Raw genomic sequence first — 26521 nt, 5'->3', positions numbered from 1 at the left:
CTACACTTTGACTTAATATACTGTACCTTTATTACTGTTATTACTACGCCCAGTTTGAACTTACATCAGCTGGTGCAACCGGCTCCTGCACCTTCCTTTCAATAAGACTGCACTGTTAGTAGTTATAACATTTCTTCAACCATTTTACTTTGGACTTCTTGTATAAGAAACCACTTGTCTGTGACTCAAAAAGCTTTAAAGGCAAAGCCTTTTTTAGCCTATACTTACATGATTTATTTGCAGCATGTCTTAAATTAGATGCAAGTAATGTCTGACATTTTGTGCTTACTTGCTGTCTAACTAATAGGTTGATGAGACAATGCCAGTTTCATCTGTGGGTGTTCGGTACAGAGTAAATAGCTCTGTGACATTGTTAGCTTGAAGCAGAGATAAATGGACGTTTACATGTTGGATGTGTTTATTTAACATGGACAATAAACATCATACAGCTTTAGGCAGTGGATCTGACCAAAAGCAGCTGGGCACAATTTACATGCAGCAACCCAGAAGTAATCTTTGACCGAAATGCTTTTGTTGTTTGACATCCTGAGTCCTGCATGTGGTTAGGTTCAAAGTCCTGCGCTTTTCAGGCACATCCATCCCAACCACCTCCTACGACTTGCATGTTGTACATAAACTTCTGATGCTACAAAAGCATTGCCAGAGAACATAATCCAGGCAGCAATTACATTTCCCCTCAAAACGTAATTGGCAAACCAAATTAGTAGTATATAAATGCAATTTTCTAGGAGACATGGTTGGGCACAGGAGTGGAATTGGTCTTAATATTATCTAATTTCCAGTAAGGCAGTGCATACATTTTCAAATGAAGTTTTCCTTTAAAATGGCAAAAGTGGTGGAAATAATGCTATTTTTCTCCAGGCACCATCAAGACAGCCCTGCCTGGCATGGACAGAGAAGTCAAGGAAAACTACCAGGTTGTTATCCAAGCTAAAGACATGGCTGGACAGATGGGTGGGCTTTCAGGGACAACTACAGTCAGCATCACCCTCTCCGACGTGAACGACAGTCCGCCACGCTTTGCTAACCGTAAGAGGCCTTTGGCCCTGTGCTGTAATGCTTTGTAACAGACTTTAAAACATGAGGGAACTTTAGTTACAAAGTAAAGACAAGTCTCTTACATGGACTATTGACACACTCACACACACAAACAAGTATGTAATTAAATTGTTTCATTCACTGCCATGTACAGATTCCTTCCGTGTGACGGCTGTGGAGTCGACAGAGATTGGAGGTGCCATTGGACGTATTAAGGCTGATGATCCAGATATCGGGCGGAATGCTGAGATGGAGTACAGTATCGTCGGTGGTCATGACACGTTCAACATTATCACTGACCAAACCACACAAGAGGGAGTCATCATAATCAAAAAGGTAACATTTGGTAATTTGCCTTTCCTTTTATGTGCTATATAGTCTTCTTTTATGTATTATACTGCTTCCTACTTTGTAGACTGCAACCGGCATCAAACTGTGAGCAGTCGTTTAACTATTTCTTAACTGATAATGGCTGTCCAATCAGGAAAAACACTTATTGCAAAAAGTGACATGTTTTCATACAGCTGCCACAAATTGCCTTCAACACATGCTGAAGTGTTTCAAGGAAAGCCTTTCAACAAAAAACATTCTTACTAATACATGGAAAATACCACCTGCACAGAAACTATGTCTCTTGAACTCAAGGCAAAATTCAGATATGCATCCAGTTTTTTTCTTTTCTTCTTTTTTTCTATGTAAACATGTTTCTTTCTGAATGAAATACCAGCTAATACCATATTTGACAAACCTGCCATCATAATTTATTTAGTAGTTGTCTTTAATCTTTACATTAGGAGTTTCTCACAGGAAATTCACAATTTAGTATGTTTTAATTGCAACAACTGTAAATTTGAGCTGTCTTTTTTTAATCTTGTCTCAATATGTACATTTAACTTTAATGGAAAGACAAAGTAGTACTGTTTCAGATTAGAAAAAAGCCACGTGATAACGTTTATTCATGTAAGGAAGACATATGACAGAATTTATTTTTGAACTGCGGCGTAAAATCAGATACCCTAAGTCTGTGAAATGAATAATATAAAAGTGGTAATTTGCAAGAAACTCTTTTTAGTTCTCCCCCTGAGATCTTGCAAGATCGGTATTCCTCACTTGGATTTGTAACTTCGAATTTAGAGTATGAATAAGATAAAGGCAGACAAAGGAAATGCAATGAATTGCTTATCAAAATCCTGGAGACGGACTGTTTTTATGGAACGGTCTACAGCTTGACTTCTGATGCTCTTTCATCTCCAGGCACTGGATTACGAAAATAAGAGGGACTATGAGTTCAGAGTGGAGGTGAAAAACACCTACTTAGACGCAAGGTTCATCCACGGTTTGCAATTCAAAGACTATGCCACAGTCAAGGTAACAGTAGAGGATGTGGACGAGCCTCCTGTTTTCACCAGGAACCCTTACATCATCGAGGTGCATGAGGACACAGCTGCTGGCAGCTTCGTCGGTGTGGTGTCGGCCAGGGACCCTGATGCTGACAACAAGCCAGTCAAGTATGCTACAAGACACAGCCAGAAGTGTTTAGACCTTAAACAGTGCCAGACTCCCTCCCACATGCCAAATCCCTTCCCTACCTTTGTCACACCAAAGTCATTCTCCTTGGGAATTATCTCCTCGCTATTTAGTAAACTTAGGAATTAATCAATGACCTGTTAAGCAGAGATTTCCTCACCGACCAAGTGGACGTAATTCGTTATTGTGGTAATGTGATTGTTTCAAAACTCACTGTCCCAGCTGTAATTATGGTAGTATAAAATCAATAAGAAAACAAGCAACACATGGTAGAAATAAAAAGTCTCCTCTTATCAGCTCTTTCAGCAAGATGATGAAATTGTGCCCACTTGGCTAAATCTAATCCATCAGCCTGACCATGTGTCAGTGTGTGTGTGTGTGTGTGTGTGTGTGTGTGTGTGTGTGTGTGTGTGTGTGTGTGTGTGTGTGTGGTGGGGGGGGGGGGGGGTAGGGGGGTAGGGGGGGATATTATTCATAGGTCCCTCCTGGTTATTTCCCTGTGGAAGATGGCGGCGGCGGCGGCGGCGGCCCTGTGAAGTGAATACAAACACTGTTTATTTCCCAGAATTATGTAAGGCCTCAGTGGCACTGCACAAAGTCAAAGAGCCTAATTTGCTGTATCGATTCACACAGCTCAGTACCGTCTTTCAGAACATATGGCGCCTGCCCGATATGCCACTCTCGGCCCATGCCACATGGCGTATTGTGTTGCATATTCAAATTTCAGTGGAATATGAAAGTTGACTATGACAAATGAGCAGGCACGAGGAAAGATGTATCATTCTTTGACAATAGGGAGCGTGCAATAAATATTTATTTTGGATTCAACTTGATGTACTGTGTAAAGTACATTTTGTATTGTATGAAGTAAAGAGGTATGTTTGTCTTGTGAAGAGAGATCTGTGCAAGCAGAAAACATAACTGCACTTTTTATGAGCAACATTACAGGTATGCAAATGTCATAGAGATACACAAGTTGCTACATGTTCACAGGTCAAGGTGTGATATTTTTATTTATTGTAGTAATTACGTGTCTGCACCTTAATCTTTCAGATACTCCATTGATCGGCATACAGATCTGGAGAGGCTGTTCAACATTGATTCTGTGAACGGCACCATCACAACACTGAAAGCATTGGACAGAGAAATGTCAAAATGGCACAACATCTCTGTGGTGGCCACTGAAATAAGTAAGTTTTGTATTTTATGTTGCAATACCTAACATATGGCCTTCACTGACTTTTGCCAGGCCTTTTTTCTTCAAAAAACATGGTTAATTTATTTATTTTAATCTATTTGTTTCAGATAACCCACGTCAGACAACTCGAGTGCCTGTGTTCATCAAGGTGTTAGATGTCAATGACAACGCCCCTGAGTTTGCAATGTCCTATGACACATTTGTCTGTGAGAATGTCAAAGCAGGACAGGTGCTGAAAATTCATGACCTTATATATGACGTATTGAAAGAAGGATATGTTGGGCTAACATTATCATTTAAATAAAGGTTCAGGTTTATTATCAGTTATAGGTATTGTGATCTACTTACACTGTTATACATAATGTTGCTGAATTATCACCCATATCATTAGGACTGGGTACCGAATGTAATACTTTTTAGGCACAGACCAAAATGCCTCCTTAGTATCGAGTATTGAAAAATGCCTCCTCATTTAATACCAAATTTCAATACCTAAGGAGAAAAGCTCATCAGCGTCAGTGAGCCAATAAGCATGCAGCATGCTTCTACCAAGATCTAATAATGCTGGTGATTGGCTGTCTAACGTTACACGTCGTAGAGACACGCAGGAAAAACTCCACGTTACACACAGAGATGGGACTCACGTAGTAGGAGCTGAAAATAAAGGATTTGGGCTGTAATGTAATTTTTTTTTTTCGTTCAGGAACCGGTATCAAATTCACGATATTGGTATCGAAATTTTTGGAACGATACCCAGCCCTATACCTATAACCTATATTATCATTTTATATAGGTCCAGGTTTATTATAAGTTATTAGTATTGTGGTCTACTTAGACTGTTATACATAATGTTGCTGAACTATAAGTCATATGATATTGTGCGCGTGTGTGCATGTGATCATATTTTATTAGATGTGTGTGTCAGATAGGGCTGGGACAGTATGGATTTTTTCTTACCGCGGCTGAAAAGCAAGAAATTCCTGCGGTAGAGCGGTATACCGCAACCCCCTTACGAGAGTAGCATAAGTTAGAGCGAGAATGGCAGGGTGCCTTAAGTGAGTGACGTCAGTGCCCGTGTGGTCGCGCAAAGAGAGGAAAAAGAGATAGCAAAGTTGATGTAAAGTGAGTTATAAGTGAACAATAAAACAACAAGCTAGAGCTTCTCAAGACACGGTGGCTTTATCTATTGTCAATACTGCCGGTAAAGTGAATGGCGTTACCCCCGACAAAACATCGGCTTAAACCTTACAACATGTTGCAGCCCGAGTGCAGTCCATCTAGCAGCTGAGCAGACAGAGAGCAGAGAGAGCGACTCGGCAGTCAGCTAACTTGTTGCCCTCTCTAATATAACCAATACAAGCCGCTCTTATTTAGGCTACGAAACGTACATGCAGGCTGAAATTCAACCGTGCCGTTTTATCAGGATAAAGCTATAAACAGAAGGAAACTCTGCTAGCTGCTAGGCTAATGTGCAATGGTAAACACTGCAGCTGTAACGTTAATGTGTCTACCTCAGCTGAGAACGGAGAAATGTCTTTGCCTTTCCTACCGTAATACACGGTGATGCCGGTGACAAGCTCAGGCCAGCGGTAGGCGTCACGTGACCGCGGTATTGCGGTAACCGTCCCAGCCCTAGTGTCAGAGGTGCTTAGCCACCAGAATATGCATGGATACACACATGACCTTCAATTAAATTAACTTGGAAGCAGGTAACACATGTGGTTATTGTGATGCTGTGGTCTTAGGAGAACCATTTCCTATGTGAGGAAACCGTTTTCAGTCTTATTGGGCAAAATGCCAAATAGAAGTTGGCAGTGATCATCTATCAGTCACTTCCTGACATTTACAGAGGAAGTGTCTGCATCCACAATGCTCACTCCTTGATGCGTATGGTGCATACTGACAGATCTGTGTTGGGGCACAGTCATTCACACTAAAGCCGCATGTGTTTATAGCTTTGGAGTTTCGAGAGACATCAAATCCCTTAATTGTCTAAACACTCCTCACTAATTGCAGATTAGTCTACAGTGTATCCGATTTGCCCCAGTTTACTCTGTGAATGTTTTTTTTTTTTTTTTCTTTTTAGCATCTAGACACAACCCTGGCAATAACCTATAATACATAACAATTTATAAGTTTTGAATATGATCATGTGTTTAAGATTAGATGCTTTCAGATTTACCTTCTAAGGTGAAGATTTACAAGCTTCCATGTGTTTTCTTATACTTTGTTTCTCCGCAGCTGATTCAGACCATAAGTGCTGTTGACACAGACGAACCCCTTGTTGGACACAAGTTTGTCTTTAGCATAAGTTCCACCAATCCAAACTTCACAATTGTTGACAGGGAAGGTAAGATACACATTTGTGCGTGTTTACTGAAAAACCAAACATATTTAAAGGCTTCTCATTGTACGTTCAAATAAAATGTTAAAATTGTAAATTGTTCGATTTCAGTCTTGGTTGATTGATTGATCAGTGAAATGGGGTTTGATATGATGAAAATCTTAAGGGCCATAACTTTATATAAATCATAAATTAGAACAGTATATAAACACTTTATTTGACAAGAATGTATTACACATTTCCAATGTGCGATTGCAGTCTTTTGATGGTCTTTGTCATGTTGGTGCCCTTTACTGAAAAAAATCCTTAAATTTCCAGAGTTGTGGCAACATTTAATTTACAGAAGATACATTATGAAAATCAGCCTTCGGACAGTCAACCCACATCTATCCTGCCTTGTGTTACAGACAGTTCCTTGGGTCATACAATGAAAAATATGTGAATGAAAAAAAGTAGTTATGCTCACAACCCTTCTTAGAGAGAAAGAAATGTAGAAGTCATTAAGCAAGCTTGCAGTAACATATTGGACAACTTCAAATGCTGGATATGCGTATTCCCTTTCCATTTAGTAACTGATTCAGTATGCCTAGTCATTCAGAATGAATATTAACTCAAGATCTGCTCAACTACTGGGGTGTATCGCAGTAGACAAAATAAAAAGACTGCAGCAGAAGCTTAAAATAGAGACTGGAAATTCTACCCCAAATGGAATTTTACAAACAAACTTTGGACTTTAATTAGTTTTTCAAGAGAATGTGGCCATGCATAACCACTTTTCTTACGTCCTTATAGAATGAAGACTACCATATGATTACTCATTAAGCTGTGTTTACTCAAAAACGTAATTCTTCAAAAATAAGGTCACATATCACAAGTTGTTACTAATATGCTAAGTGTTTGTTTTAATTACTATTGAGAGATCTTTACTCACGACCCCAGTAATTCTAAATGGCCACTGAAAGTTATCACGAGCCGTCTGTCACATGATACAAAGAAAAGGAAATAAAGTTTGCAATTCTTCCCTATATGATCACTTAAGTGAGGGAAACATTTTATTAGTGACAAGCTTTACCCATTTGCATGGTTCCACAGATAACACTGCCAATATCCTGACGCGGAGGGGAGGTTTCAGCCGGCGTGAGATGAGCATGTACTTCCTGCCTGTAGTGATCTCAGACAATGACTACCCGATTCAAAGCAGCACCAGTACACTGATCGTACGCGTGTGTGCTTGTGACAGCCGTGGAAACATGCAGTCGTGTAACCCCGAGGTCCTGCCCTTCTCAGATGGTCTCACAACTGGAGCTCTAGTGGCCATCCTGCTCTGTGTCATTATTCTCCTCAGTAAGTCCCCCCCCCGTGTATGAGCATGTGTATGTGCATGTGTGTGTGACAATGCATATTTGAACCCTCTTGACCATCCTGTGATATTTGTTTCTTTGTTCAGCCATGGTTGCAATTGCTGCTTGTTGCAAAAAACTCAGTTATTTCATGTAGGTCAAGTCAATTTGATTTATATCGCCCAGAATCAAAAATCACATACTGTGTTCACGGGGCTTTTCAATCAGTACAACATACATCCTTTTATACTCTCAAATGATCCTTTGCTTTACGCCACCCCCGTTACTTACTGTTGCTATGCATGTTAAGCTGTCTATTTAGGCATAGCACATTATGCATTTTATACTAATAATGATGGCCGATTTTGAAATATATCGTCCTTTCGTAAACAATGGGTCTATAATTTCACACGGAAGTTAACAAAAGCAGGCATCTCATTTCTAGCTAGCCACCTTTGTTTTTGATGGCTGGAATGAGAACTTTTACTAATTAACATTGTCTTCTTGAGTTGGTTGAAAACTGTCTCCAGCTGACGTTTTATGTTTCGAGCCGACTCTTTAAAGGATATATGATGAGGAACCCCGTATAAAAGATCCTACGCATCCACTTGTCCCAGGCCAAAGAGTCAGCATCCTTACCAGTCGATGCTCCATGTAGTAGACACCTAAATACTGAGTTTTGTTCTTGTTTGGTAGGGTAGCAAGTCAGCCTTAGAAGCACAGAGCGTGTGAATACCTCTGCTATAACAAGGTCTATCATTGCAAACCCGACATTGATTGAAAGCTGCCCCAACTCCCTGCAATCAATAAAATGTTGCTGAAAATATGCATTCATGCCAGCAGTCCCCACTCTGGTTGGCACCAGCGTAGCATCTAAGTGTATTAAAACAATTATTGTGACATGAAATACTTGCAATTGTTGATGCAAGGAGATGTTGCTCTTAAACAGTTCTATCTCAAAGTGTTAAAATAATGCACAGGAATGACACCTCATACCTAAATGACAAAGTAAGTTGTTTGTCAGTGCCTTCCAAAATGACTCATGTGATCAATAGAATAATGACTCATATGAATGAGCATGCAACCTACTTAGATAAGCTTGGATCTTTAATCGTAGTCATCTTTAATCTCAGGAATACTGCATTGATTTTTGGCAGATACAAACCGTACGCCCCACCCATCTACCCTGATGGTTTCCTTGGGCGCTTTAAACACGTCATGCTACGGTACTTCCACATTTGCTTCTGAGAGAGGACAGTAATTATTAACAGGACCACAAGAGGTTAACTGTCAAGAAAACACGAAAAATAATATAAGGCATTTAAACAAACAACCAATGCAGTTGGTATGTCAGCCCAGCAGTATCAAGGACACTGCAGTAATATTCAACATTTCTGTCACCTGCTGCAAAGAGCTACAGGAGGTTGTGTGTTAGGGTCCTTTGAACATGTAAGCAATCATTAGCAATTCAAGCAGGTCCAATCAAAGACAGGTCACTTTGCATATTCTGTTATACACGACAGTTCTCCCTCAGAATAGTACTTTGGTCCTTAGCTCCATTTATTTGCAAATAAATTCACTTAACAAAAAGGTCTGTTTATTTCCCTGGTAGGTTGCATGTTACTTCCTGACACCCTAAAGCACCACTTTAGCCCTCCTCGTGATCTAATGCAGTATGTAACCACATACAGGGCACAACAGTGCCTATCATTTTACCCAGCAAAAAACAGAAATGTGTAGTGCTGATTGTCAAGGGCATATCAATAAGTAATGGGTTTTCAACTGTCATTGAACTTTACCCCATTGGCTAAGTTTAGTGCTTGACAGGAGCAGTTATGACATGGGGACTGTAATTCCTTGCATACTGTTGAACTGTTCAATAAAACTGTCCTCGTGTGTGTGTGTGTGTGTGTGTGTGTGTGTGTGTGTGTGTGTGTGTGTGTGTGTGTGTGTGTGTGTGTGTGTGGTCCTGTATATGAGCCTCTAACCCTTTCCATGTGTCAAAACTGAACCCCCTTCCTCCTGTCACAATCTCTTTTTTTTGGAGTTTGCCATTTGATCTGCACCCTGACTTAATTTAGTAAAAGCAAATTGGTATTGACCAGCTTTCCTTCCATCTGCTTGTTTTAACTGCAAATTTTAAATTGGGTGTCTGGCGGTGGGCAGATCTTCTCTCACATATCGAGTGTACTGAAGGTTAAACGCAATGCTCTCCTCTTGAGCAAAATATCATGACATCTGCTCATTATCTGACACTTTTCGCGCTTCAACCCCCCTGACAGACTGTCTCATTCACCTCTGCTTGACTCCGACAGGCAGGCGCTGAGCTAGAACGGCTCTCCCTATCTGGTCCTTCTCATTGCAGCCCTCTGCTCTGTCTAAAATTGTGGCACTGGTCAGTTTATAAGAACCTTAGAAACAGCCACCTCCACCCCCATACAACCCATGTTGAAGGCACTGTAATTAACACTCAGGCGGGAGGCAAGTATATAACTACAGTGCCTGCTGTTAGTACAAAAAAGGTAAAGGAAGGAGGAGGAAAGGAGCACATGTGAAGCAGGGTTTATGCTTGTCCTAAATGAGAGATTGCTTCCGCTTTTTCTGAAGAATTATGGGTTTATTTAGAAACTTGCTACCACACAGTGCCACTCTCTGGAAACATGCTCACTCTGCAATATCTGATTGTCTTTAGCTGCTGAAAAAAAATGGAGATGAGATAAGGCTGTGTGCTGGAGAGAGAAAAAAAAGGATCCTCTAACCACCGCACAGTGAACGTTCCATTCAAGGGAAAAAGAAAGTGAAAGCTTTTTCACTGAATCTTTAATAATGGGAGGTGAATGCCTGAGGCAGTGTGGAGGATTTGTCACTGGTAGCAAATGTGTCTCTCCTCTGAGCTTCGGCTCCCCTGTGCTCTTTAATGCATGACACATGTTAGGAGGCACACATCTTATGCTGAGCTTTCTCTCCCTGTATTTCCCACTGTTTTTGTGTAGTGATCGTGGTGATGTTTGCTGCCCTGAGGAGACAGAGGAAGAAGGAGCCTCTGATCATCTCCAAAGAGGATGTCAGAGACAACGTTGTCAGCTACAACGATGAAGGGGGCGGAGAGGAGGACACTCAGGCCTTTGATATCGGCACGCTGCGCAACCCAGAGGTGATGGATGCTAACAAGCTGCGCAGGGACATCATACCCGAAATGCTGTTTCCCTTTCGGAGGACATCACCTATAAAGGATAACACGGATGTCAGAGACTTCATTAGCGGGAGGCTTCAGGAGAACGATTCTGATCCAACAGCGCCCCCCTATGACTCCCTGGCCACGTATGCGTATGAGGGCAGTGGGTCACTGGCAGAATCCCTCAGTTCACTGGAGTCTGCTGCCACTGAGGGGGACCATGATTACGATTACCTCAGCAACTGGGGACCACAGTTCAAAAAGTTGGCAGAGATGTACATAGGGAAGAGCCCCGACAGAGAGAACTAGACAGAGACTTGATGGTCTCTCTTTTTCCATTCCCATTTTTTTTCCTATCTGTTTATCTAGCTAGCTAGCTAGCCACGCAGCTATTTGTCTAGTTAGTTAGTTAGCTAGCCAGCTAGTTGACCGTCTGTCTACCTATCTATCTATCTATCCAGCTATCTATCTGTTTATCCGTCTAGTTTGCTAGCTAGCTAGTTCGCTAGTTAACTAGTAGTCTGTTTGAATCTCACACACGTGCGTGCGCACGCAAAGACACACAAAGACAGCAATTCCTGCAATCCACTTGTGGATGCTAAAAGGGAAATTAACACTTGAACTGAGTTGAGCTTTCTCATTAATGGAGATAGAGTATACTTCTCAAAGTTTTACTGTTTTTGGTCATAATCAGTGAAGATGCCTTTGACTTGTAGGATTTTTTGTGAACTATGGTGTGGACAATGTGTTTTGTAATTGACCTGAGAGATAGTAGTATTGTATACTATCAATGTTTAATAGCATTGGACTGGTTTTGGGTGGGTGAGAGAAGGAGTCAAGTGGTTTTTCCAGCCACCTCCATTAAATACTGTAAATCTACAAAGTGTTTTTAATGATGGACATCCTATATGCTATTTGCTATCTTTGTTTGACAAGCAATGTTCATGTGAGTGGTTGGTGCAGTTTATTTGTCAAACTGTGAATTCATTTAATCATATAGGTGTAATATGTAATGGAAAGTATGTTGTAGGAGAACTGTCATACATTGACAATTCATACTGTTTGAATGCTGAGTCATATTGTTTATATTTATATTTTTATACTTATTTTCTTAATAAAATGATGTAAAAAAAATAATCAGCTACAGTTTCAGTCCATTGTCTTAATGTGTGGTTTTTAAAAGGCTGTTGCTGTAGATGTTGTATAGACATATTAAGGACAAACACAATGACAGTTTCCTGAAGAAAAGCAAGTATCCAAATGTCATGCAGTTTGCGTGTTGGGAAAACTGTTCCACCCACTGTAAATATCAATGGAGATGTGGTTGATCAAAACATTTACAGAATTCTCTAGGTACGCAGTGGGATGATACAGGCCATTTTGAGATGTATTAAAACTGTTAGGCCTAGGTCAGTGTACATGGCGGGGATTACATAACAGCATTGCATTTTCAGTTGCTTTTTTTGTATCTGGGTTAGTATTGTTACAATTTATAGTTTTCAGAATAAAACACAGAGGGTAAAACATGTATAGAGACCCAGAAAAAAGAAAAGTAAGACCTCTAATCTTTATTTATTTATCTATGGTATATCAACATTGCAATAACTAATTTCCCTTGACTGAAAACATCAAATTAATTAGAGAATCTAGCTGTCTTGTTAGCATAACCATTTCCTCCTGAAGTTGACAAGCTGCCTGAATTCAGCAAAGATGTAAGAGGTGCTAACTTGGGTTTTGACAGACGAATATCCCTACAGAGGTGGAATGTAGTAAGTAATGCAGTGCTCTGTATACTTGTGGGATGTATTTTGTATGCAGATTTAAGATGAATCTAATCTGTATTTGTAGCAACATTTAAGGCCCAGGACATGGTGCATTGCCCTCTACAGTGCATCTCATTTTGACTGGAGTTGGACTTGGATATTCTCTCTTCTTCAAAAACTGACTTTAAGAAGAAGGGTTTCTTGTTAGCTATACCCACTGAGACATCACGAATGATACTTGAGGAGCAAGAGTCATTGTGTGGTACATCAATGATAAATTATCTCTCAACTGTGTGCTTAATGGTGGCCGGGTTGGCTCAGTGGTAGAGCAGGCACACATATACTGAGAGGTTTATGCCTTGACGCAGAGATCCTGCATGTCTTCCCCCTCTCTCTCCCCCCTTTCTCAACTAGCTGTTCTGTCAAAAATTAAAAAGGCAGAAAAGCCCAAAAAAGAATCTTAAAAAAAACCTGTGTGCTTAATGTTTACCGGGAAACCTAGCACAATACTCAGTTCATTAAAAAAACCAAAGCCAAACAGAACTAAAATCCAGAAGAAAATTATGTTTCCCAACTTAAAGTACAATGAACTCTGCTTGGTTAACTACACACTCATCTGCAAATGTTCTGTTATTCAAAACAGTACTTGCTGATTAGTGGGCAGCTGTGGAGATGACAATACCTCCAATCAATGCCCTTCTCACGTCGTTTCACTTGATTTCATATCTTAACAGCTGCCAGCTTACCGTTGCGGTGCCACACATGTACTGTAGCTGCCGTCCTATTTTTTTTTAATGTATGATTCCTGAAGTAGTTCCAAACAGTGGTGTAGTCTATGTGATACGCAGGTATACGCAGTATACCCACTAAGAAAGCTCCAGGATTTCCATATACCCACTTAAAAATGCCCAATGACACGCAACAACATACTTTCCATTATAGTTTTGATATATTTTGAATTGTTGTCATCTGTGTTTTTCTTCTTCACATAGGCTAAATAAAGGTATTTCCACTGTAAATTGGTGCATAAAAGTGTATCAGAATACAGGAAATGAAGTCATTGACACTCCAAACTTCCCTGGGGGAGGACAGCCAGACTTCCCCACTATGATATGCCCCCCTCCCTCCCCCAAAGGCAGATTCTGGCCAATATACAGTACAGTATACCCACTACAATACATTAGACTACACCACTGGTTCCAACATGTGTGCCATACTCAGAGGAATCAAAGTCAAACTGTTGTTCTGTTGTGAAATGTGTGTCAGTCTACTCAGAAATAGATTTTACTGAGTCTATGAACACTTTTATTTTAGATGTTTGGATTTTAATCACAGCATTCATCGCTACGATAGTAAGTTACTTAAAACAGAACAACAGAAATAGCACTTTTTTCTATTGCTGAACAAAGAGGTACTACAACAGCAACTGAAACCACCATGGCACTGGCCAGTTTTGATTATTTTGATCATTTGTAAATTACGCCTATGACAGAGAGCATTTGACTGAACACTGTACATTTTGAGGCCTTTGCTAGTGTTTGTGTTGCAATGGACTGCAATACATGGATAGGAGTTTCTATTGTTTTGGCCACACCTACTAGAATCACCTTTCCAATAATGCAGTCAAATACAATACTCACCAAGGCCTCAAAAAAGTCAAATTAACACCTCTCTGACATGGTGTGTTTTTAATTATTTGCAGGGCTGAATTGTATTTTATTGTACATGTGTAAAAAAAAACATTATTGAATTGTATTTAGATAGATTAGACAGACTTTTATTGATCCCAAATTGGGAAATTTCGGTGCTACAGCAGCAAAATATCAGACACCCACAGCACAGATACAGAATATACAAGAAACAATACATAGGATAGAATACAAGAACACATATTCAAAAAATTAAAATTAAAACAATACAAAGGAAAGAATGCACAAACGTTGCATTCAAAGTTGGGAATACAAATGTACCACTACTTAAATGGTATTTATAAAGATGTAAGTAAAATAACACTCAGTGATGAAGTGTTAAAAAGTGTTATTGCCTGTGGTAGGAATGATTTCTTGTAGCGGTCAGTCGACGCCGAAGCTGGCGGAGCCTCTTAGAAAAGGTGCTCCTCTGTTGTACCAGTGTATTTAATGCACATTCCAAGACGTGCACCGACAGGAGGGAGCAGTGACCGTGCTTCTGTCCGTGGTAGTGATTATTCTAGAAGTGAGGTACGGCAGGAAAGGCTAGATATTGACAATCCTGCTCTCTGTCATCTGCCACTGCTTGCAGACTCCACAGAGCATACCTTGTGAACACATGGGAGATTCTAGCGTTTCCCATATTGATCATCTTTCTGCTACTAATGATGATGCAAGTAATAGCACCAAAATACTTCAACATCTTATTGTGTTATGCTATAACAGCTAGCTAGTGAATTAACCGGATAAGGGACGTTTTGAGAATCTTATGTTGTAAAATTGGTTGAATAAAGAGTATACTCTGCTGTTTTTGTTGTGTTTTTTTCTCACATATTTAGTCTATTGTTGAGCACTAGCGACAGGCATACTCTTCTTACAGATGAATTATGAAAACTTGTGTCAGGGGTTCGTCAATGTTGTTTTGGTTGATGTAGCACATGTACAAATCCCCAGCCACACCATTTAGCTGTAGATCTATTTTTCATTGTGGATACGGTAGGATCTGTCTTTAATTAACCAAAACACTGAAATATGGATATTGTGACTTTTGTACAAAAAAACAATGAGATTATAATCAATATACTTGCATTGGAACAAATCAGTTAATACTAAAAACTGCATACAGTCCATAGAGTTTGCCCATATAATTGTGTATGCAGAATTAGTTTGCTTTGTTTTATTGCGTAACTGTTTGCAAGAGTCATACAGTACATTTTGAACATTTACTGTATTCGTGAATGTGAAACACTACTGTGATATGATTTTGCTTGTCATAAAATAATTTAGTTTTCTGTGCAGTGGGATGAATCAAAGGAAATGCTCTAAATTTGAACTGCTGTGCAGGGACGCAAAGGCCCAGTGAGAAGTGATTATTATTCCATCATTTCATTAATGGTGTATCCCATTATGTTTCATGTCTTGCCACTAATTTGACCACAGTGACCTGCTTTGAGCCCGGCCTTTTTTCTCTTTAAGGTCTCTATTGGATTTCTAGGCAGAAAGAGATCATTTTCGCTGCTCACCATGCTCACACAACTGCATGATGAGAGCTTAAGTAGAACATATCCTGTTTGATGTAAGAAAGGCATTTGCATGCCACATGGAATAATACATGATACTTAACCCCTGATGGTAAACCAACTTTGGGCTACTGCATCTTTATTAGTTCAAGTGAGGATCATAAAAGGAGAAAAGAACTGCTGATATTTTTCTCTGATGGACTGCAGAATGTGACTGAAGCCAGGCGTACGGGTTGTAAATTATTAGTATGCTATTTCCATTGATTACTGAGATAAGCAACTCACAAACAAAATGGTTTTCCTACTGCAAAGAGGGCACATCCACGACATACATTTCAGCACCAATCTACAAAAAGCTTTATTGTTTGCAGATTGTTTATGCACAGCTGCTCTAACATTGTCACAGACAGACTTCAGACAGCAGGTTGATGCCACAACTTCAAGACTTTCATTTTTTTTTAGGATGTTTGTGTGCCCCCTGCCAGGCTCATGAGAAGCGGGCCTATTGTCAGGATTCATAATGCATAATGTTTCATATGGGTGTACTGTGGCTGGAAAAGACTAAACGATGCAAAGTACCACAATCAATAATGCAGGTGAAATATTGGTATGCAGACCAGATGTGACAGCACAGACGGGCCACCTGAGGCTTTGTTTCTTGTTCTGTGCTTGGACTATTTAAAATAGTCCTTTCTAGCATAACATTTCCCCAAAACAAGTTACAAGCAGTTACCCATGATACCCAATTTTCTAACATGCCATGCATCAGCTTAATGTGGCTAAAATGTAACTGAAAGGGTATTATTTTTAACACATATTGATTACATAAATGTCCATTTGGCCACTTGTAAAGCCTCAGCTACCCAGCTTGAGTGCATAATTGATTTTTCCATTAACTGACCTTTAGAAACTAAAACTCGCATTTGCCAATCGGTAGACTTCAGGAATGTGCTGTAAAATAAAGTCTGCTAAAAATAAATCATGGAGAGCGTTGTTACCAAAAGCTACTACTGGAAATATAGATATTGATGTTGTTTTGAGCCTAAAGCAAAAAGTATGTTAGAAGTAAGTTAAAAGTTATGTTTTTGTGTTGTCTAAGCACTCACCATCCATCCGTTTCATATTGTGTAAACACTTTATATTAGGACTGACTACGGTGTGTTCAGGGTAGGCATGGCCCGGCCAGTTTTAGCCAGGTTGTACACCTTAGGACAGATTGTCACTTGTTTGTGAGCCAGAAAAGTCACAGCATGGCCAGGCAATAGCCAGTGAAGAGAACAGAAGACTGTGAAGCTTAGTTGAACCCCGGAGTCTTGACATGTGGTGACACCTGCTTTGTCTCACACACCTTCCATGAGACTCTTGCTTTTAAGACAATGGACAAATCACAAAATGTGTATTTTTAAGAAGAACAAAAAACCAAAACATAACACATGGTAATCAGTGACTGCCTTGGTTCCAATCCACTCTGAACTAGCACATTTCATCAATCCAGCTACACTCAAAATTGCAACTTAGACTGAGAAGGTCTCAACTGACCGTTTTATTTATGTCCAACGGCATTCATCATTTCAGAGGATGGTCGTGTCAGTCCATAACATTATGAACTCAAACCAGATTTCCAAAACTCCCTTCAAGAAGGAAAAAAAGAAACTAAAAAGGTTACCAAAGCCATTGCAGAACACTCAAAAACTGCAAGCAAAAAAATGGCAGTTTGGGTCCACATCAAAATCAAAACCCAAATTCAAACTCAGTGCTCAGAAAGAGCCTATTTCTATCAAAAGTCAAGAATCAACCCCTTGAGATATTTTCTTATTTTATTTATTTTTGTACAGTCGAAGGTATATGAAGTTATGATTATATTGTAGGTCATTGAGATACATGTAAAAATGGGTAGCTTACTAAAAAAAAATTTTTATAAAAAAAATAATTTATTTTGTTATTACTACTGTATATGTGCGCTAAAAGGTACATGCTTGATGAACAAGATTTTATTAAAAGCAGAACACTCAGGCGCCTGCGTAGCTCACCTGGTGGAGCGCGCTTCCATATACAGAGGTTTAGTCCTTGACGCAGCGGCCGCAGCTTCGACTCCAACCTGTGGCCCTTTGCTGCATGTCATTCCCCCCCGATAGCAATCAGAACTCCACATGGAAATTTCATAACAAACATTCTGCATTGACCATTTTTTTTTGGTAGCAGTTGCAATTTCGGAGTCACTCTTCCAGGTTTTAAGCGATTTCAGTGCTCTACTGGCTAGTAGTTATGGATGTGGGCTGAACATTAAAAAAAACACAAGGCAGCTTTTTTCCCTTAGGAAAAGAAAATTGCTTCTGAGCACAAAGGGAATGCATCAGTGGCATGGCATACTGCCTAGTTTGTTATAATTACAAGCAAAAGCAGTTCTGAATAGGCATCTTAATGACTAAACAAATTGTTGCATATTTCAAACCCATCTGGATAATTTTCTTAGGGGAAATGTAATTGCTGTTCAAAAATGTTGAATGCTATCTTTGTTGTGGTGAGCAACACAGCATCAGAGATGATGCGTAATGGCACTTCCTTTGCTGCCAATGAATTGTTATTCTGTCAGGTTTCATGCAATGCAGGTGCTGCCTTCTGCCTACCTGTCAATTAAGCCTGTAATAAGTCTATTAAAGCTTGGTTTGAGAGCTGCTTTTACTTGTGTGTGGTATTCCACTTTAACAGCGGACATGATGCAATTTGCCATATTGAACGTAACAACATGGAATCTATCACAAAATGTACGTTCAACTTAAATTGGACTTTTTAGCTGCCTACTTCCAACTTGGTAATGCCATAGTGTGCTTTAAGAATGTAGTTTCTTACCACTTCAACGGTAGATTTATTTCATTAGTATTTGGCTCCATCTCCTGGAAGCCTAAAGTCACAGCACATAGATGCTGCAATTCTTCCAATAGTTGCCATTATTCTCACCGATAATCTTTCAAAAACTATTAGAGACAAGTTTTCCAGATCATGAAAGAATATGGACATGGCAAGAATATAGAAATGTATAGATGTCCACTTTTAAGTTCAGTACCAGTCAAACTGAATCTAACAAATTTGACGAACAGCAGTATTATTTGCAGGAAATCGTACTAGATATTATTGGGAATAAATTAAATGATTTGGTATATATTTAACTGGACAGTTAGCTCTTTATTAAGTACACAATGTTTACAGTATTAAAGTCTGTTTTGCACCTATAGTGTGTTACATAGACACTCTGTATGGGCTGTTTGGTTTGATGTCCTTGGATGGCCATCAACAGAGGGCAGCAGAGATCTTTGAACAGGTAGTTGAAAGCCGTACTAAATGTTTTGCTGCAACACTCACGCTCCCATGCACTAACCTATAGCAACTTCAAAGATTTAAATGATATTTTAATGGAATGCATTTTTCATCCAAATCTTGCACCCCCAGAAATTCATCACAGCACAGATATGAAAGTATCAGTGAAAGTGACTGATGAGTTGTTCCTATACGCAATCAGGTAGTAAAGATGTAAATTAGTTATTTGTGTATGCAAAACTCCTCAATCATCTGGCTATAATTTAAAAAAGCTGAACAACTGTACAGATTGAGACTTTGCGCTTCTTCAGTGGCAGTTACAGTACATTGCGTGAGGAATGATATAACATTCATTTACCTAAAATAATTCCATAATCTAAACCCACATCTAAAAGTAAATGTTTTGTTTTACTGTATTTCCCAATTGTTTAGACATTCAATTATGTAGGTCTTACCACAAGAAAAGACCCATCTTTTTTTTTTTTCTTGAAGACAAGCATATGCAGAATAATAGATGGAAGTTCTAATACATTACTTATTCAAACTGGGTAAGTTGACAATGGGTGTTGACACTGGGTTATGACTAGGCGACATGTAATGAGAAAGGTGTCACTGATAACTCACATAAAACCATAGCCCTTCTCATTTGGTTTTGGAACCCACAACAATTTCTAGGCCTGGATCTTTTGTCTTGCAACCAGCGGCTACAGGTACATACATTTTGTTTTTACATGTATGTTCTTATCTAAGTTGGCAATAAAGCAACTAAGCATATTTCCATAAGTGTCTAACTAGTCCTTTAACGGATGGCAGCTCTTTGTCAGCTTTAGGTAAATGATGCATACATAGGTGTAACAGTTCACCAAAAAGTCATTTAGTGTAATTTAGAATCAGGGTATTCATGAGACCATAACTTCCACTGATCTAACCTATACCTCCATGAATTCACAATCCACTAGGGGAATGCTTCCATAACCAATCTATGATAAAACATTCATCATAAAAGATGCATTGTTGAAATTGCTGCGACAGTTCTGGATGCCATTTCATTAGTTGTGTTATACGAGCTGCACCATTGAGTGTTTATGATCATGGACGTTCTATGTCCATGTTACACAGATGAGATGCTGCCAAAACCGTACACGCTTTGTACAGATGATTACATTTTCTGATTTTGCCTTGTCCTTGCTTTCACCCTGCGTACAATGAAAATAATCTGAAGACAGTGAGTGCCTCCTGTCAAAGAAATATGTGCATGAAACCTCTGTGATGCATTAACCAATCCCAATTTATTTAACACCTTATTAACCAAATTAAATGCGCTCACATGTGGAATCCTTCCATCCTTTCCAAGCCTGAAAACTTTGCTATGTAACAAAATCTTGAAAAATGCAGTCGTTCTGCAAATAAAAAAGCATATTTGCAATGGTCATTGGGTTGTTCTTATGTCTATTTTGCAGTGCCAGCATTTGAAAGATTACAACATGTTCATACCACCCCTTTTATATAAGCTATGTGACTGCAGCCTCTAGCTTTTGTGTATGGAGTGTGTTCCAGAGGTCAGCTCTGATCCCATCTTTTATTTTCTACGTTCGTTAAGCTCCATTCTGCTAAGCGTGTCCAAATAGGGTAATTCTGTGTTCAATTAAGCAGGGCAGACACAGGACATTCAACACAATGTCAATGAGATGCCACTATGAGTGAGCTATCAATTTGATAGACAGTCAGAGAGGAGGATAATAAGCTGTTGTATGTCCCCTGATTCTGCAGCACCCAAGGCCATCCCTACAATTGAATTGCACCGGTGCCTTGGTAAGTCACAGCTGATAGGGCCTCACACATTGCAAAAAGCCACCTTGCAGTGACTGACTGTGTTGTATAAATGTGCAGTTGTCTGTAGCTATCATGGCACTGTCATCCTACCAGCCATGGCCATGAAGCCAGTATAAAGAGACCCACTAGGCCACACAAAGCACTGCAGTTTTCCTTAGGCAAGTGGCCAGTGAGAGAGAGAGCGAGAGAGAGAGAGAGAGAGAGAGAGAGAGAGAGAGAGAGAGAGAGAGAGAGAGTGTAAAGTAGGGAATTAGGGGGATGGGATGATTCTGCTATGCACAGCAGGCCAAATATCCCTGGGCCACAAGCCAAGTGGCCAGTCACAAGGATGGCGTGCCAAGAGAATGCCATCCGGCCAGGTTGCACAGCCAGATAAAAAGCTCCGCGGGTTGCCTGTAGCTCAACACAGACATCCCATAATACAGCAGTCCCTTCTCACTAACTAGCATATTGCCATAGTGCAGTTCACAGCAATGCGTATGCACTGCAATCGCTGAAAAGAAAACCAAACCAAGAACAGAACACTGCTATGATCTTCAGATAACTCTGTCCAGGTGTGAAAATACGAGTTTATCCCAGGGTTGGCAAAAAAGAGAGACAAGACTCAAAGCTTTGATTTTGTTTAGTCACAAAGCCTGAAGCCGATGCACTGACATTTCTTTTGTTGGGCTTAGCTAGTAAGCCTCTGAACAAAAGTTCCTCAGGTGTTCGGTATCTACCTATTGTATCTCAAAAGATACAATAGAGAGATGGATGCAATACTTTGGAAAAACTTTCAATAGTGCTCAAGGTTCATGACTCAATAGGCTGATGGCTGTAGACTACAAGGTTAGAAAGTTCTGGTATCTTATCCAACATCCCGATAGACCAAAGTAACTAATAAGACTGCAACTACCGAGTGTTTTCATTATGGATTACTCTGACAATCATTTTGCTGATTATTTGAATAATAATTTAGTCTATAAAAAACTAACAAAAATTTTATTTTTTTCCCAGAACACAAGATGACATCTTCAAATTGCTCGTTTTGGCTGACCAATAGCCCAACACAAAAATATTCCCAAAGTTTTCACCACTAAACATGTTTCTTCTTTCAGTCACATAATACATAGATATGAGCTACACTAAACCCCAAGAATAGATTGGGCAGCATCCCACAAGTCTGACTAATTGGTCAATCTTTACACAGTACTAGCAATCTTAAAGTACAGAATAAAATATGCATTCATACTCATGCGCCTGTGTGTTAATACTTGTGTACTCATTAAATTACGTTCAGTGTGCAGCAGGCATTTCCAGAGGGTATGGTTATTTTTAATATAATTGCATTTTATTTACAGAGTAAGCAATGAGACAGCAGGTCACACAGTTAAATTAAACTAAATATAATACAATTGAAAAAAACAATATGAAGGTGGTAGGGTTTGTGTTGCATGAAAACAACTGCCAGCTTCCCACACACAAGTAGCAACTAAGGGGAGTATGCATCTCTTATATGTTAATACGTACATCTATTCAGCCTTATTATGACACTGTGTATTAATAAATGGTCTGTACTTATTTCCATCTACTTACTTCAAACATTTTGTCCACAGTTGTCACCTCCAGTGTTCACAAGAGTGAAATGGAATGAATAGTAAAAAAAGATATGAATGAAATAAAAAAAGAGTCCTGAAAGGCGGTCAGTTACAGTTCACTTCAAAATATGTTTTCTTTTTGTATTGCTGTTACACTGTCAAAATGGCAAACAAGTTTAAACCTTAAGCACCACTGATCTATAGTGATGTGCCTTTAGGCAGGATATTGACAAAAGTAAATTTTCTTTTTTGGCTTTCTTGGAGTGAGAAAAAAAGGTGGCAGACGAGTGCCAGGGTGATGTCGAGAAAGCAGCTCGAGGATGGCAGGGGAGGGGCAGGAGGATGTAATGACAACATTGGGAAAGACAGAAAAGTGACAAAAGTGAGACAGCAGGGTGTCAGAATTGGGAAAGACCAGAGGAACCCACCTTTTTTTCCCCCCAATATACAAAACCACCATTTCTGCTCATGAGACTAGTCTTCTGAGTCACAGTACACGTATTGTAGGCGAAGCGAGAACAACACATTTCCCCAATCACAAAAGGGATTATGCAAAATAGATATGACTAAAACAGGTGAAAGCTGAATCGAGTAGCATCCTGTAAGTAAGGGGATAGATGTTTGCATCAGCCTGTTCAATTCCTGACTAAAGTCTTTTTATGCATTTATTAATTTTTAGCATATTTCCAGTCAGTCATATGGGAGATCATTACAACAACTAAACCAGATGTGCAAGTCAATATTTTGACACGGGATATCTTGTATGTCATGTAGATACGCGGTTTACCACGTATAACTGAAAATAGATTGGGTTTGTAGGCAGAAGGAAACAAAGACATTATTGCAGTGTCATCCCCCCAAAAAAGGAAAGGATTTGACTTTTTAACTGATTTTGACCAGCTTTAGCCAAAAAAACTGCATAACCCTATCCAAAACTTAAAGCTTTAGTGCGTAACTAAAGCTCGAGTGAAGATAATGACCTCTTCTCAAGAGTCCATCATGTTTTTTTAATCTTCCGTGTCCTCCTTGGCTACTAGCAACTGTGTGGAGGAGGGGTGACGGTGCCTGCGCAATCACGTAGGCCTAATGCTTGTACCATGTGGACGCGCTGACAATTTTGTTGTCATTATTTAGAATTCCTCACGGGGGCGACAGAATCTACGCACTATTGCTTTAAAGCAGCCATATTATGCTCATTTTCAGGTTCATAATTGTATTTTAAGGTTGTACCAGAATAGGTTTACATGGTTTAATTTTCAAAAAACACCATATTTGTGTTGTACTGCAGTGCTCTCTCTCACTGCTGCAGCTCCTCTTTTCAGCTGGTCTCTGTTTTAGCTACAGAGTGAGACCTCTTTTCTTCTTCTTCTTCTGTACTATCTTTGATTGCACTGCACATGCCCAGTAGCTCAGATGTAGATCATGTCAGCTAGCTAGCTCCATAGACAGTAAAAGAAAGGCTGTTTCTACAACTTCGGTCAGTTACAAGGCAGGATTAGCTGGGAGACTTCTAAATGAGGGCGCACATGTAAGTAGTTCTTTTGTAGATTATGGTGAACTTGTGTGTGTTGTAGCAGTGCTTTGCTATTGAGAACGAGGTAGCATGCTAGCGTTAGCATGCTAGCGTTAGCATGCTAGCATTAGCCATAGCGTTAGCATGCTAACGCTACGAGCTAATGGTTGCGGTTAGCCTGCTTGTTACGGCTTGTGACGTCACAAGCCGTGCCGATTTTGAACAGCTCACCCAGAGACTGAAGGCAGGACACATTCAGAAACTGTATCTCACTCTAAACAGCATGGATGGATTTTTTTCAAAGTTTGTATGTGTGTGGAAGCACCAGAGACACAAAATAACACCCCAAATCCCAGAAAAAGTGTTTTTTTCATAATATGGGCACTTTAAGCATGTCAAATCATAAAACCCTTGGTTTTTTTTCCCCAGCAGTGTTGTGTAAAGCATAGACAAATCATAACATTCTGTGTGTAGGGGTGTTATAAGTTAACACTTATGTACGTCGATGTCATCAACTTCTACTATCAGCCTGCAGATATCTTAATATCTGGGTACTATTGTTTTTTTACAGATGGAATTCCACATTGTGTTTCCAATTTGTAATATATCGTGCAAGTTTAACGATTTAAACCAACAACTAATAGCAGCTTGGGTTGGTCCAAATTCAAACATATTGAATGTTTTGTTTTTTGTTGAACTATACTACCATTGTCCTCTTTAGCCCAATTATGTTTCAGTACCAGATTAAGAATAAGATAGTTTATGCATACAGAATTCAGTGAAATGCTCTAGATCGTTGTTTAAGATTGTTATTTGTAATTTACCACAGGTTTTTTATTCATGGGAATGGCAGTTATTTTCGTTCAGGGGTTACATGCACTGAACTCTGTAGCTAGAGGTGGTTTGTTGGCTATTAATCTGGCTTTACATGTACCCCCATGAGTAAAGCAACTCTTTGCCACTGTAACTGGTCAGAAATCAATCTGGCCTGAGTAATGAAATCATCGATCCAGGTAACAATTATCTCTTGAAGATAGCTCAAAATTAATGGCAGCTCTTTGAATTGAAATAAAGAGTCCTATCCCCTTTCCAATGAAATCATATGAAACAAATGTCTAAGGTTCTCTTTTCTTTTTTAAGTATGCAAGTCAGGATAAGACAAAAATAGTAGACTGCATTAGGCTGGTGCTGTTGTTTATTAAAACGAAATAGACACATGGATAAAATCTGTCCAGAAAATCCATATATCTTATTGCTGAGGGCGTTCTGTGATAGCCATTATGGAGAAAGCATGAAGTCCATCGCTCAATATGTCCAAAACTTACTGACATTTTTGTTGTTTGCTTGTTTTATTTTATTTTATAAAAACAAAACAAAGAAAGACAGAATGAAAGAATCCAATCCATTTACAGTAATTATGGTAAGTTGTATTTGGCAAAAGCCCAACATCAGCAGATTTCACCTTCCCAAGATATGTGTACAAAAGTGACCTCCAGGAGGTCCAATAAAGGGCAGAGATGATAAAGGACACGTGTCTGTTGTTTCACTGGAAGCTCTCCTGCTGATGACGGGTGCCAGCTTGGCTAGGCCGTGTCAATACAACTCATATGTTTCATATTTATTACCTCCTCTCCTTTTTACCCTAAGAGCCTGTAATGCATTATTTATGCTGCCAAGACGATATATTGAATTTTACTTTGACACTTTAATACAATATAGTCTGTCCAACTTCGGACGGCTATGGGAAATCATAACATCTGATTAGGAACATCAAGCCAATGGATTTGTTTTAAGTTCAGCAAAGTATCAACATGTTATATACTGTAATAAACCTGTTTCTTTAAAGTGTCTTTACAATAGTTTCCAACACATGTCCAAAAACTGTATTGACTCATTTCCAGTCCTTTGTCATGTTTAACATTAAAGGTCCATGCATTTTTAATCATCAACATGGTAACAGATGGGCTTCTGTATTGGCAAAGTGCTATATTTAGCGCTCAACTCAGTCAGAGAGGCAGAAAGGTTGGAGGAATGTAATATGACCTTAATGTGTCAGGCCCAAAGACCTCGCCTGGCTCAGGGCCTGTCAATATTACATCGGGATCAGCACTTCTGAAACATCATACAGTAGATCCTCCCCACCTGCATCTCTGCAGCAGGAGGCGGAGAGCTGTCTTCCTTCACTGTTTACAAGTGGTAGGGTGTATTTGCCCCTGATGTGATGCAGCTCATCACAAGAGTCTTTCAAGAACAGCATGCGTGTTTCAAGTTGGACACGATAAGACTATGTAAATATAAGATTTATTGGAAACAGGATATAAAAAGGTGGTGAAGCACAGAAGTCAGATGATGACACTATACATCATGTCTCAGTTATCTCTAACCACGCTCTGTGGTGCATATTTAATGTGTGACCTTGGTTTCAGTTTGATCAAGTTTCAGGTATGTTCATTTAATGGATATGTTATCTCTTAAAGTAATCAGAATATGAGTAATCTGGTCACCTTTATAATATATATATATATATATATATATATATATATATATATATATATATATATATATATATATATATATATATATATGTGTGTGTAGATTAGATGTACCTAAGCTGGAGCAGTGTATTCATTTGAACACCAAGTGACATACATGAACAGATTTTGAATGCT

At 39.3% G+C, this 26521-nt stretch overlaps 1 protein-coding gene across 1 annotated transcript in view; it reads left to right on the top strand.

Annotated features, from left to right (window-relative positions):
- cdh10a (cadherin 10, type 2a (T2-cadherin)) overlaps nt 1–12735 on the top strand; it is a 31112-nt gene extending 18377 nt beyond the window's left edge. Inside the window, exons 5-12 of the mRNA XM_031285287.2 lie at nt 883–1050; nt 1214–1395; nt 2314–2567; nt 3640–3776; nt 3892–4013; nt 6026–6134; nt 7221–7472; nt 10462–12735. Coding sequence (XP_031141147.1) covers nt 883–1050; nt 1214–1395; nt 2314–2567; nt 3640–3776; nt 3892–4013; nt 6026–6134; nt 7221–7472; nt 10462–10952 — 1715 coding nt within the window. The 3' untranslated portion in view covers nt 10953–12735. The remainder of the gene's footprint in view (nt 1–882; nt 1051–1213; nt 1396–2313; nt 2568–3639; nt 3777–3891; nt 4014–6025; nt 6135–7220; nt 7473–10461) is intronic.
- The last annotated feature ends 13786 nt before the right edge of the window (nt 12736–26521 follow it).

This window comes from Sander lucioperca, chromosome 23, assembly GCF_008315115.2.
Source record: "Sander lucioperca isolate FBNREF2018 chromosome 23, SLUC_FBN_1.2, whole genome shotgun sequence".
Classification (NCBI taxonomy): domain Eukaryota; kingdom Metazoa; phylum Chordata; class Actinopteri; order Perciformes; family Percidae; genus Sander; species Sander lucioperca.
This window is presented reverse-complemented; position numbering and strand designations above follow the sequence as displayed.